This window comes from Chlamydotis macqueenii, chromosome 15 (genome assembly GCF_036417535.1).
Source record: "Chlamydotis macqueenii isolate bChlMac1 chromosome 15, bChlMac1.mat, whole genome shotgun sequence".
In the NCBI taxonomy this organism is placed as follows: domain Eukaryota; kingdom Metazoa; phylum Chordata; class Aves; order Otidiformes; family Otididae; genus Chlamydotis; species Chlamydotis macqueenii.
The window spans coordinates 824,118-837,765 of NC_141570.1; the positions used below are offsets into that span (position 1 = coordinate 824,118).

Consider the following 13,648-nt stretch of genomic DNA (forward strand, 5'->3'; position numbering starts at 1 on the left):
CGCCTGCGCGGCGGCACGCGGGCCCTGGGGAACACGGGGCGGTGGGGCCCTGGCACAGAGCCCTCCAAGCAGTCTCTCACCAGGGCTCATTGCTGGGATAGGTTTGCATTATTTTTTTTTTTTAATTCACAAAAGGTAACGGGAGAGGGAAAAACTGGCCCAGAAAGCAGCAGGAAATGCTTGCACGGAAGAAGCATTAAGGCTTCCGGGCTGCAGGGCTCTACAGCAGTCTCCTGTAAAGCAGGGTCAGCTACAGAAAAAGGCCATGGCAGAAGCAGCCAGTTTGCACTCCTCCTGCCAGACACCTGCCCAGAACCCAAAAGGAAGGAGATGGCGGATCCTGAGGAAAGGAGCCGTGGCAGAGTCCAGGCCAGCGTTGCTGGCACACGGTCCCTCCCCATCCACCGCTAAGGCAACACGGCAACGTCCAAGCCTGCTGAACTTCAGCTCCTGCCCCAGAGCTCTGCTTCTGGGAAGCCAGTCACCTCTCCCACCTCACTGAAGGGCTGCATGCCTTGCGTGAATGCCAGTTTGTACCTCAGCCGGATGGGATTCTATGAGAGAAAAGAACAGAGAGAGTGGCACGTCACAGTTGCAGATTTCTGGGCCCCCTTCAGCCTACACCTCACAGCCTTGTGGCAGTGAGTCACCCCCTACAAGGGGACAGTAACACTTCAGCCACACGGAAGCTCTGCACAGAACAAGACCTGGATCTTCACAAGATCCACAGTCGGGAGACCCGTGCGAGCCACCCGAGGGCATGCCTGGCGATCCAGGCCTGGCCAGCCTCCTCGGCGACAGACGGTTCCTTACACCAATCGCCGGTCTCATCATCATTCATCAGTGCAGCAGAACTGCCACCCATCGCTTCTGCCGTGGCCTTGTGTTCCGTCAGCTGCAAACACCTGCGCAGTGCCTGCCAGGAGCCGTCGCTGCAGGCAGCCTGAACCAGAACTGAGCAGGCCCCTGCAGCAACCGCCCATTCGATCCTTCAGATCATAGCTCTGGAAAGCTGTTCCAGAGGGAAAAACATCTTCCCAGCGCAGCCCAGACGGCTCTGTCTCTCCCCGTATCTTCCCACTAATAATACTCTCCCCATAGAAATCCCGTGCCCACTCCAGCGACATTCCGGGCGCCCCGCCAGCAGCCTGTCACAGCACGCACCTGGTGCGGATTGGTGAGCAGCAGGACCTGGGATACCACCGCAGGGGGGAGGAGAGGGCTGAAGGCAGGCAGCTCTGAGCCGGATGCTGGCTGTAGCTTTATTTTCATGGGCTGAAACAGAAAACAAAAGGAACGCTTTTTGGTCCGTGCTGAAAAGGGGCTGGGAGTATCACCGAGCCAGAGCTGGTTACCGATAGGTCAGGCAGATTTTGTCCTTTAATGAAAAGCGTGCCTTTCCACAGCCTGCATCTAAAGGCAGATCTTCCTAAAGAGACAATTCTGTGCTGCGCACACACAGGAAGAACGAGTGCCTTACCAGGAGGCTAAAGCAGCGTGTCTGCAGCCCTGTCCAGTTGTCTCAAGGCCAGGGATGCACTCTGTGACACAGGCTCGGGGGCTGCAGGCACCACCACACAACAGGCTCACCGTTCAGAGAAAGCGACCCACACAATCTCCAGAGAGCAAGGCAAATCCTAAGCAAGCAACGGCAAACCCTCTCCTCAGGCCATTTCTGAGCACTCCCACGCTCTGCCGCTCATCACAGGCTCCTCACCTTTGGGACCACAGCCCGGAACGCTATGTCCTTAACTGGCTGAGCTGATGTGCTCAGCATGGAAAGAACCATCACCAGCACGTCTGGTCGGCCAGGAGCCGGCTCTCTGGAGAAGTGGAGCATGGCCTTGAAACCATTCCTGTCGTACACAGTGAGCGGGCAGATACTGCCTGCGGAGACAAGAGGAGAATCAGAGAGGCTGAAAGAACTGCTCTGCTGTAGCAAGCAGGACAGCTCCCACCCATACACATCTTTTAGGCCTCTGGAGAAGAACTGCTTAAAGCCTGATTAAAGGTGCCAAGGCCAAGGAGGTTAGAAGCACATTACAAAGATCAGGCAGGGCGGGAAACTGGAGTACCGAATAAGGAGGAGAAGGACATTTCCATGGTATGACCCCTAGCACTTGCTCAAATTCTCAGATACAGTACATCCTTCATAAAACAGTCATTACTGCTCTCCAGCTGACCCGCACAGCGTGAAGCTGCTTTGGCTTGCTCCCCCATAAAATCACAGAAGAGCTCTAGTAAGCCTCTAGTAAGCAGAGCTGGGGCACAGAAATCATTGCACTTACTCGGTGTAATTGAAATTAAAGGGACAAAAAGGTTTTCTAGAGAAGCGTCTTGGGAAGCTGGAGGCAAAGAGGCAGCAGGCTTCTGCTCGTAGCCCAGGCTGGAGAATGAAGTATCTGCCACTGAGCTATCTGGAAGATCTGGAGAGGGCAATCTCATTGGTGATAAATCCCTGGAAGGAAAAGCATGTAGAAAGCTTATATTAACTGAGGAGCCTACATGGTATATACCATCTTCTGCCATGTCCATCCTGTGTTCCAAATCCCTCATCACTTTTAGGTGTAAAGAATGTATAAGCTTACACTCTCCGAGTTCTTGAGAAATTTAAAAATGCCTCTACTTGATATGGAAGAAGCTGCTGTTTCTGCACTCATTGAGGCAGACTTTGAGTTCTGTACTAGTGCAAAACTGTTTCAGGGCTTTGAAAGTCTGCTCTACCCCTGTGCAGACTCTCTGGAGCTCTAGTCAGTGAGATTAAGTTCTAGCTCAAGGACAACGCAGGAAGCTGGGACTCTCCAGTAAAATTTCCTGGCCTGTATTATGGCGGACTGGATAAGCGTATCTTAATGATCACCTGCTCTGAAGGTCTGGGCATGATTAATTTGGTTCCCAGACTGTGAGGCTTCCGCTGAACGCCTGGAAACTACTTTGTCACTACTTTCTTTTGCCAAGAAAGCTGGGGAAGGTATTTTTTGAGTCACAGGTTTTTATAAATGACCTGACTGGCTTTGTTCCTCTCACTAAAGATCACCTTGTAACTAAGCCATGGGATTTGTCTCCCCGAGATTCTGACCCTTGGAAAGTCCCAGTGTGCAGATACAACAAGTGCAGTTAACGGGTGCACAACTGCTGCTTAAGAGCCAATGCGCGGGTGGATGGCTTGCCAAGCTGTAGTTGAAAGGTCTTCCTAAACTTCACTGCTGTAAAGCAGTATTCCTCGTCTCCAAAGTCAGACTGCATTATGCAGAGTTCGCTTACAAGGATAATGTCTTGGGCCTGGACGGTGACGAGAGCTGATCAGCCAGGCCCTGGAATTCATTCGTCTCTGAACAGCTGTCTTCCCAGCTCTCCTGCAGTCCCAGTGTCCGAACGGCACTTACGATTTCACCGTACCCATTGCGTACAGCAGTCTGAAAAATAAGGCAGTTCTGGTTTATGCTATATGTCAGCGAAAATCAGACCTGCTCCATTGAGAAGAATCTCATTTTTTAGTAACACTACTTAAAGTAGAAATAAATATGAGTAATCTGGTTGCAAACTGTAACTGACAGATTCATTGCAGAGCAAGACGATTCCAGTTTCCCTTCAGAACTGAGTGGCATTAAAAAAGGCTGCGAGAGAAAGGTAGGAGATCAAGAATCCTGTCAGGTTTTTGTCCGTCATACCTTGGACTAACATACCTCACTCACCTCTGCTAAGCCAAAATCAGGTGGTGGTTTCTGTACCACAGGAGAGCTGCTGAGACCTAAGAAAGATGCCAAAACGCCACCGATCAATGACAGAAAACAAGGGGTTTCCATAGGTTCTTCATTTGTTGGCTAACAGCAGTGTGACTACAGTCTGACAGCATTAAAGAAACTACATCCTTGAAAACTCACGACACTGGCTGAAAGGGTCTGCTTTCTCTTAGGACCAACACAAAAGTTCTCCTGCCTATCAAACACCACGAACCCTGGTAACAAGGGTAACGCTGTACCGAATTGCACATACAAACCTAATGACTTTAGCTCCTCCTCCAGCAGACAGGCAGACGTTGTGCTGCCGTGGCGGGAGGCTGTGCTTATGTCTGCAAATTGCTCTGCAGGGGCCTGGGATGTCGCCTCCAGTTCAGAGAAGTCGATCAGCGTATAGCTCTTCATGCGTCTTGGGGCTGGTCGGCACGCTTTGAAAACAGCATAAAGAGTTAGAGAAACCTCCTGAGAGGACTGGGGTACGTGTGGGTACAGGCATGCCCGAAAGGACTCAGGAGTATTTTCTATCAACCACATGTAAATAACATGATGGTTACATAGTAGTTTCCCTGTGTTACAGGATTTCCTCAAGCAGCAGCACTGCCCTTCCAGACTCCGCTCACAGATGAGATGCAGGAGCAGAGCTGTTGTGGAAGGCTGCAGGGTGCTCTTTACCTGGTGCATCAGCGGAGCTGGTGGCTAAACCTCCTCCACCATTTTCATGGCTGGCTACAGCCTGCCTGTACCGCCCGAGCGCCTGTGTGAGCCTGTCATTGGCCTGCAGTATCTCAGCTGGAAAACAAGAGAAGACACAAAATATTCATGTTCTAACACAAGGGTCCGTGCCACAGCACTCTCCCAGCTCTCAAGACGAAGGTACAGCGCATCTAAGGACTCGCCTGAAGCAAAGCCTAGTGCGGCCATCTGCCTCACGCTCCTGACTAGTTTGTCATTCCATTTTCTGAGGTGCAGCATTTTGCATGTACATCTGCTGATTTCAGTCCTCTCTCTAATCTATCGAGATCACTTAGAAATCTGATCCTATCCCTAAACCACTTACAGTTCTGCCATCTCTTATGCACCTTCTCATTCTCCGCAGGTTTTCCAAGTGTACTTGAGTCTATAACCCAGCACTCCACAGCTGGAGAACCCTGACATTCATGGGTGCGAATGAAATGTCTGAGGCACAGCTGAGCTCTTGTGTTTGCTGTTTGATGTCTATTCAGCAAGGCTTCACTTCAGTCAGGTTTGCAAGGCGTACAGGCAAGACTGTGAAATGTAATCCTCTGGGAAGGGCTAAATTTCACAACGGTGGAATTCTAAGATTCTGCTCATATGACCCTCCTCAAAATACTGCTTAAGAAGTTTAAAAAATATTCTCCCTTCTGTGTTGACAGACAGGGAGAACTTCAATCTCTGTAGAGAAAAGAGCCCAAAAGCCTTCAGTTCTCTGAACACCAGAGCTCCACAAACTCTGAAAACCACCTTGGCTGGAAGAAACTGGATTCACTGTTTAACTTTGGGCTCCAAGTGAGGAGTGGGAGGAGACTTACGCCACGTCCCATGCACATGGTTTAAAGGTGAACGTGGAAAGCTTTGCCAGCAGGGTAGCAAGTGCCTAAGCATTCCCCCTCTCAGAGGAAGGGCACGCCCCATTTGTCAAAGCAAAGGCAGACAAACTTAACTCCAAAGAAACCCAAGGACAATGTTGACTCTTACCTAGAGCCTCATCGTCATCAACGGTCTCACTGGCAAGGCGGAAGAGCAGCGGCCTGAGCTTCTCACAGCGCTGAAACAGAGTCTATGGAAGGAAATGTTTCACGTCATTGCTCGGGAGATCCCAGACACTCTCACACTTCTCTGTCTGTGTGACCACCTGTAAGTGATGCTGCCTCCGGAAGAGGAAGGTGCACTTTCTGCCCAGAACTGGACAAATGGCACCAATGCTGCGTGTTGCTGCACTCTTAAAAATCCACAGTGGCCTGGCAGTACGGCCACTGGAACAAGGAGGCTTTGTTGGTATCTCCTCCACAATCACATCCTCTCTGTGCATACAGATGTAAGTAGATCAGTGTAAAATTACTCAGTTTAAAACAAAAAGTATCCAGGTGTGAACAGATCGATCACAGTACTCAGAGGGAAGAATTACGACTTGCAGTTGCAACTACCATCAGACAATACAAAGCCGCTTACGGCTCTCTTCTTGGTGTTTTAGGAAGTGAGGAGGCCTGGAGGCAGCCGCTTTTCAGTCTGAAAGTAGAGTCTCCTCCATCTACAGCAGCAGCCCTCCCAACAGCAGCTAACTCCAAAATCTGCCGTCACACTTAGCCAGAGGAGAAGTTCTTACTTACAAAAATTCAGTTGTCTAAAGCTTTTTAGAGAGTCTGGTAGGCATCCTAGTGGAGGTTTGGGTATTTGAAGACCATAAAGCTATTCTGACAGCCCCATTAGTAACATCAAACGTTTCCTTAATTCACTGATACTTATGAGCAGCAGCGGACCAGGAGCTCTGGTCAGAAAAAGGGGAATCACAGAAACCACAGCACAAGCTGAAGAACCCCCAGCTTTGAGCTCCTCTGGTCAGATCCCAGCACACCCACCTAACTGTGCCCGGGCTCAAGGGGATTCCTGTGTGTTGGAACCACTTCCCCCTAAGGCACCACAAGAGCAGCAGCTAAACTGGACAGAAACTCAAACCAGCACAGCAGGAGACGGTTCCATTCCAACTTCAGTACACTGATGGGAGGGACCATTACACACCAAATGAGTTGGGAACTGTTTCTGCCATGGTAGTGCTCTTTCCCTGGCAGAAGCCGAGTGCACCGTGCTCCCCTTTGAATCCTGTAGCCATGGGCCCTCCCAGTCATGGCCAAAGTACCCCCTGTGCAGGAAACAGTATTTACCTGCAGGGTCTCCTGGTCGGATTTGGATAATTCTTGTCTCTTGTAGTTTTCCAGTAATTCATCCATACGTGTAACGTTCTCAGAAACCTCACTGATGGTATTCACTCTTCTGGACACCTTAGCTGACTTTTCTTGTTCCTTTGATGAAAAATGAAATAAAAGCAGACGATGATTTATCTAATGCAGCCAGCGCAGGCACTTGGCTGGGTCACTCTGGATCACCCTTGTTGGGGAGTTGGTGGCTTCTGCCATAGAGAAGGACACTCTCAAAACAGCTGCGGGGATTTCATTAAACCAGACCAAGTCTCCTACTTACGCAGGGAAGTGGGATGCCCTTTCAGATGGAAAATGAAAACAGACACACCAGCTGTGCGCCCACATACTGCCCGCAGAAAAGAGGCAGTTCTGTACAGATGTGGCTTTTTTCCACCTGGGAACTGAGCTTTGTTTGGAAACTTTCTATCACTAATGCAGTACTACTGCCAGGACCCCAGTAAGATGGAAGTGTCCTGCCATACAGGCTCCTGAGTATCTCATTCCCTCTTCCTGCCAAGGGCATATTTTAGGGGAACAAAACAAAACAATTCCGCACTGTAACTCTGGAATAACGAATACTGAAAATTGCCCCTCCTCTGGGGCAGCACCACGGAGATTGTGTGTAGAGGACCCACTGTCACAAACTGAATTGCCAAGTCCCCTCCCATCCTCCCCAGCCACAAGCACAGCTTCTGACCCCAGCAGCTGCCAGCTCCTGCTCTTGCCTACCTCTTTAATCATGCTCTTGATGAGACGGTTGGCAGCCTGCAGGTCTTCAGCATGGTTGCTCTTTAAAAGCCTTGCTAAGAGCTGTTGAGGGGAGAGCAGCAGTGAGCAGCAGTCTCTAGGCGCTACACTACAGGCACACATCACGTTGAGAGACACTCGCTGTCTTAGTAGTTCCTATAATCCTGGAAATAGGTGGGCTTATGTCCCACAGTCTAATCCAGATTGTACTGCTGCCTTTTACAGCTGCTTGCACCACTGTTTGGCTGTTGGACAAGAGGAACTCTGCAGAACTCTGCTCTGCGGAATTTCTGTAAACCTGGAGAAACCCTCCCTCAGGACAGTTTAACAGAAACTGATGTTCTTCTGTAAAAACTTTCACTTTTTACTAAGCAAAAACTTCTGACAAAGCATCAAAGAATTCTCTAGCTGTCACATGGCAAGAAGTATTAGCATTATACTGAAGATATTCCGTCTGAAACAGCAAAAGCTCCCAAAATATGACAGCCTGTTTTCTCATCAGAACAAATCAGAGGGGCAGTAGGCATGAAAAGCCTAAGGTTTACCTTGGATTTCTCTTCATCTGTGTCAAAAATAGAATTCTGAGATCTGGGAGAAGGGGGAGGTAAAATTTTGTCTTCTGGCACTTTGGGGTCTTCTTTTACAATCCCTGGAATGGGCAACAATATTTGTTCAGTGATGCCTGAGCTGTTAAAACACCAGTGCTCAACAGTGCCTTGGATTTCGCACCTAGTTCCTTCCCCTCTCCCCAGAATTATACAGAACGAGATGGAGAAGCAAGGAGTTGCCTTAGCACACACCCAGACAGAAGACTTCCCTTTCTGCCTTGAATTTAGCACAAGCCAAATGAGATTTTCAGGGTAAAAAAAAAAAAAAATTGGATGTGCCGAGCTCCCTCTGGGTGAGTTGCTAAAATCCCCCCATAGTGAGAGCGCCGGGCGCGCAGCCGGGTTGGATTGCCTCAGTCAGTACAGCCATAAAACATGGGGCACCAAACACACAAGCCGAGTACCAAAGGAGCCCTTGACGTCAGCAGTGACCCAGTAGCCAGCCGCAGAGACAGACGGGCAGCGGTCCCCGAGAGCTGCCTGGCAGGAGGGCACCCAGCACCCCTGCACCCCGCTCAGCACCCCAGCACGCAGCAGCAGCTGCGCACAGGGAAGGCAGTGATGGCGGGGAAGCTTTCCACAGCAGGACCCGGGGCAAGGTTTGCAAAGCCATTTGGTGCTCAAAGATGCACTAAGCATCCAAACAAATCCCCTAATTCCCCTGAACTTGAACAAAGTGTTATGGTATTTTCCTAGTTAAGTTATGAAACTTATTACCTGGGATATCGAGATGAGACTGGACAAACTTCTGGATGACAATACCAGCAAGGACTATTAAATACGATGGAATGGATGAAAAATCCAGCTCAGGATCGCTCTCCACCCATCCCTCATAATCCTGGGAGAGTATTCCAGGGCAAAGGTCACTCTGAGTTTGTCCTGTACCTCTTCCCTGCACAACAGTGCTGAGCATTGTGCGAACAGAGGCCGCAAGGCTAGCCTGATCTTCGGCTCAGTGCGGCTGTTCTTCAGTAAATCTCTTGTAAACAGTTACATGCACCCTAAAGTACCCAAACAGCCTCGTAAGCGTGACCTTGGTCCTTTTCTCCTTACACACACCACTTCATGAAAAAGCTGAGTCACAAAGTAAAGAGGACAGATATCTGTGGTCTGGAACCACATGACTTGAAGGCTAAAAAGGAAACTGAAATAACAGAACTCAACCTTGTTTCTTCAGCATCTGATAAGCATCCCGGATTTTAACTTCCTGAGGAAACCAGACTGTCCAACTGAATATTACTTCTGTGACTCTTGACTTGACTTTTTCTGAAGACCAGGTTCCATAGAACTGAAAACAAAACAAAAAAGTAAAGTGAGTCAAAAAGATTAAAACTAAAGAAATCGGGCCAGATATGGCATATGGGTCTAGCCCCAAGCTGTTTGTGTGCAGAGACCAAGTAGCAAATAGATTCCTAACGCTTTACTCACAGTGTTATCAACTGCATGTCTTGTGGTGTAGAAATAGTGTGTATGGCTGTGGCTCTAAATACAAGGAATGCTACTGAGCGTGTGATAATTGCAGAAATATGATATGACAATCAATATGGAACCATTTCAAAACATCTCTGATCAGTTATTACATCTGCAACCAAAAGCAGGCTGGTTTATTTTAGTGAAAACAGTTCTGTGCTTGACTTTAAATACCTCCCGTAACTGCTCGCAATGCAAATGGCACCCTGGCCTCACCCAGACCGCAACAAATGAGAACTGAACAAAGTGAGAAATGAAACTTACTGTCTTTTTTCAGCATCTGGATGTTGTCTCCAATTTCACTCATTATTTCCTATGAGCACTCACTTTAATGTATTATAAAAACATCAGGAGGAATGATAAAAGCCACAGACAAACCTCCAAAACTCGAGGCATTTTAAACCCAGCAAATGATACCTGTTCTGTCAAAACAGCGAAACTCTGTGGTGATATATTCTCAAACTTGTTTTTTTTCTCTGAAATACCTTTACCAAACCTGGGACTGAGAGAAGAGGTTTTCTGTTCGGTTAAACACTTCTCTGCAATCAGCTTTTTGCACCTCTGCCATCGAGATGATGCAATGGCAAATGATGCCGGTCCAAGCGGTAAATGCGTGCAGGACCCGCTCAAAAGGGGAATCGATTACTGAGCTGCTGAGAAGGGTATTTAAGAAAGCCCCAGGTCTGCTGTTTGATGCAGAGAAGAGCAAGGTGGGAAGATGATGCAGTCTTATAAAACAAGTCTCCATTTTTCATCATGAGGGGCAGTGCCAGGGGACCCAGCGCATCCACTCTGAACTCGCAGCTCACTGTGCTTCTCAACCTAAGCTGCTCATTTCTGACGGCCGCTGTCTTCTCAAGAGGCAGCGCTTGCACTCAGAGGCAAAGTGCTCCACAGCAGGGAGCAGGAATGAACATACTGAATGAATATATTGCGTGCCAGGGAAGCAGAGCAGCTGGAAGGGACGTTGCAGCTTCCATGTTAGTGCAGCTGATCCCTTCCAGCCTCCCCTGACCCAGGGCTGTCACTGCCTGGGGGCTGGAGCCCCCTGCCCCTGCTCCAGCAGGACCCCAAAGGGGCTGCATGAATGAACAACAGTCACACGATAGCAGAGCAAGGGCTGCGCAAGGGCTGCACCGGTGCTGCAGAAGGCAGGACGCCCTGTTGCTATGTAAGCTGAAGCTGCCCCTTGAACAGGACCCAGACCCAGGCTGACCTTTGGCAGGAGAAAGAAAGGAGAGCAGCCTGAGCACGAGGGCTTGAGGACAGAGCGTAAGAAAACATGGGAGAGGCTCTGGGCAGCTCCTGGCACCTCTCTTCTGCCATTTCCACAACCAAAGTTCTGTAAATCATTGAGAGGCAAAAGGGCCACAAGCTGAGGGGTCCCAGGAACAATTCCAAGCTCCTCTAGAGTCCCTGACTGTCCCAGCAGAGCTGGGAGAAACCACAATGAAAAAGCTTTTCACAGACAGAGCCCCTGGCTTACATCTCTTACGGAGGATTCACACGCAGTCCTTGTGTTTGGAGGCACAGAACGAATTCTGCTCTGTGTCTACGTGAGATTAATTCTAAGTTTTCATATCCAGCGTGAAATAAACAGTATGTCTCACTTGCAACGTCCAGCATAACCACGACCACCTACCTTTGGGGAAAGCACTTTAATCAGCTCATTCAGAAACCTGAATTTTGCTATTTCATTGTGAAATCTTTCACCACAGTTATTCACACAGGTCTCTAGCACCTGCAGAAAACAAAACAGTACCAAATAAACTGTACACACAGGTCCTGGGGAATTTTAAAAAGACTTTGCCATTTTAATACTAAATCTAATAACTTTCTGACACCGCATTCACAAATACAAGATACTGAGGAAGTTGTGCAGCAAGAACATGTGTTTTTCCTTCGTCTGACCTTCTTGAGCAGCACGTTTAAGACTGTTTGTTCTGTTCTGCTCATCGCTAATAACTTTTGGGCCACCGACCTCATGGTAGGGCCACAGGCCAAACAGCAAGAGCTGCAGACCACTGAACCACCTTAGCAGGACGACATGGGAAGGAGCAAGAGCAGTTACTCCCTGCGTTATACCCTGGTTTCTGTATTCCTTGTGCAATGGAAAGTTAAAAGGGAGAGACATGTAAGTAAAAAAGAAGAGACACTTACACTGTCTCTACCCCCAAACTCTATTTCCAAGTCCCTGCTGCCTCTCTTTGCACGCAGATGAAAGCACTTACTGTGAGAGCATGGAGAGCCTCCGACTCCTGAGGGGACTGTATTTTATGAGCCAGCAGCCTCAGTGCAAGCAACGGGCTGGGGAGCAACAGAAGCAAGTCAGACAACGCACAAGTTTCCAAGAAAAACAAACGCTGCTGATTTTCCTCTGCAGAGAAGAGCAACTGCCAGATTCACAACCTGCTACACCAGACACCCTTCCTCGGGCAGAGCGCTGGCCTGGGGTGCACGCACGCATGGCCTCCAGCCGTGTCCAGAGGCTGTCCCCTCGCAGGCAGCCAGCTGGGAGAGGCCAGGGGCTCTCCCTGGGCAAGCACAGGGAGTTCAAGCTGGCTCTCTGCAGTCACTGGAGCTTTGATCCCCAGCTGGCCCAGCCTGCTGACTGCTCCTGGGCACACATGCTGTTGGGGGAGACAGGAACCAGACTACGCGCTCTGAATGCACAGGCATCTGCTCTAAAGAGATGATCACTAAGCTCTGACAGGTCATTTGCTTGATTAGTTCCTGCTCCTTCCCACAGAGCTGTCAGCTGGGAGTCGGGGAAGGCCCAGCAGGGATCTCCCACCTCTGAGAGGAAAAGCCAAGGCTGAGCTCACTGGGGGCTTCCCTGCAGAGCCCCACAGCCGATACCCTCGCCCAGTCTCCAAAGGGAGGGAGGCCACAGCGGCAGGACCTGCTGCCTCATAGGCTGCAGTAACAGATGCCAGAGCCCATTCCTAGACATCAGCCCCCACCACATCAGCACGCACCTCTTTGCAACTTATTTACCCTCTCAGGAGCAGCCGAGCTCAGAGAGCACTCCCAGCTGCCTCTCCAGGCTCCCCGCACCGCAGCTTACAGGTCCCGTTCCCCCCACAGCCGTGAGAGAAGCTCAGAGCCAGGCACACAGCCCAGAGTGAACACAAAGAGCCGTCTGTCTGCCTTACCCTTCTATGTCGGCGTTCACCTGGTCACAGAACCGCTGGATGCATTCCCAGTTTTCCTCGGGGACACTGGGGTCAGTGGCTTTATCTTGTACAGGAGAAAAAAATAATAAAGAAAGAAAGAAAAAACAGTTTCAGTGCAAGAGGCATGCGAGTGAGCGGCTCAGGGCAGGAAGCAGTTCAGAGCTCACACTGCTACCAGCTGCTTTAGGGCTTTTTGTACAAGAGGCAGAAATGGAAGACACAGGATGAGCAGGAAACAGCTGTTACTAGAATCTGCTTAAAATACAGCCCCGAGTACACACTCAGGGAGTACTCGTAAAGAGGCAAAGCCAGGCAGAAACTGAAGTGTTGAAAGCAGCAACAGCATGACGTTGCTTTCAGCACAGAGCACGAGAAACTGTTAAAAGCGTTTACAGGCAGCTCTCCCAGGACCGGACCGCAACCTTGCCGTGCTGGAACACAAGCATGGCTTACCCTTTTGCACCAGGGCTGCATGAGTGCCCATCCCAAAGCTCAGGTGAATTGGGGAAAATAAGTCTTTTTTGGCTTTATCCGCTCCCCAGTCCACTGCTCAAACAGCTTTGGCCGGACTGGGGCCGAGGATGGACATGAGAGATGGGGAACAGGAGCGATGCAGCAGGCTAAGACGTCCACAAACATCCCCCTAAAGGGGCTCCGTGGAGGAGACGGGCCCCTCCCGAGGGAGCTGAAGGTGCTCCAGTGCCCACCCAGTGCTCCCGGCCCCCAGCCCCACTCACTGAGCCACCGCTCCAACTCCCCGACGCCGGCCATGGACTCTTGCTCTGCTCCGCCCCGCCGCGAGCAGGAAGCAGATCCACCCGCCGTGTCACTCCCTCCTTGCCTGCCGCCGCTCGCCCCTGTGGGAAGCCCACGCGAGTTTTTGTGGTGTGGAAGTGTACGCTGTGGGTGTGGGCTGGCCCAGTAAAACACCCCCCCACACACACACCCCTCCAGCTGCTCCTCCCCTCGCT

At 50.2% G+C, this 13,648-nt stretch overlaps 1 protein-coding gene across 4 annotated transcripts; it reads right to left on the reverse strand.

Annotated features, from left to right (window-relative positions):
* Positions 1 to 108: 108 nt before the first annotated feature.
* GGA2 (golgi associated, gamma adaptin ear containing, ARF binding protein 2) lies at positions 109 to 13,568 on the reverse strand. Of its 4 annotated transcripts, none has more exons than XM_010117334.2 (17): positions 13,415 to 13,568; positions 12,657 to 12,741; positions 11,733 to 11,808; positions 11,144 to 11,242; positions 9,196 to 9,319; positions 7,969 to 8,072; positions 7,406 to 7,486; positions 6,641 to 6,778; positions 5,457 to 5,538; positions 4,413 to 4,529; positions 4,001 to 4,168; positions 3,696 to 3,751; positions 3,265 to 3,416; positions 2,289 to 2,458; positions 1,718 to 1,887; positions 1,165 to 1,275; positions 109 to 554 (listed from the first exon to the last, which is right to left on the reverse strand). In XM_010117334.2, exons 1-17 carry the CDS (start codon positions 13,446 to 13,448, stop codon positions 444 to 446), a joined length of 1,878 nt encoding a protein of 625 aa, XP_010115636.2. In that variant the 5' UTR covers positions 13,449 to 13,568; the 3' UTR covers positions 109 to 443. The 4 variants fall into 4 exon arrangements, with proteins under 4 accessions (XP_010115636.2, XP_086616373.1, XP_086616374.1 ...); XM_086760247.1 differs by having other exon boundaries at positions 3,687 to 3,751; positions 13,415 to 13,548; XM_086760248.1 differs by lacking the exon at positions 13,415 to 13,568 and adding an exon at positions 13,131 to 13,182 and having other exon boundaries at positions 3,687 to 3,751.
* Positions 13,569 to 13,648: the final 80 nt, after the last annotated feature.

What these genes read in the sequence shown, in the direction of transcription:
- GGA2 (XM_086760247.1), bottom strand. Translation starts at nt 13,448, where the DNA reads ATGGCCGGCGTCGGGGAGTTGGAGCGGTGGCTCA. An exon ending in TCCGGGCTGTGGTCCCAAAG is followed by an intron (nt 1,276 to 1,717) that starts GTGAGGAGCCTG and finishes TTTCTGTTTCAG; the next exon opens with CCCATGAAAATAAAGCTACA. An exon ending in TGCTCACCAATCCGCACCAG is followed by an intron (nt 555 to 1,164) that starts GTGCGTGCTGTG and finishes TTTCTCTCATAG; the next exon opens with AATCCCATCCGGCTGAGGTA.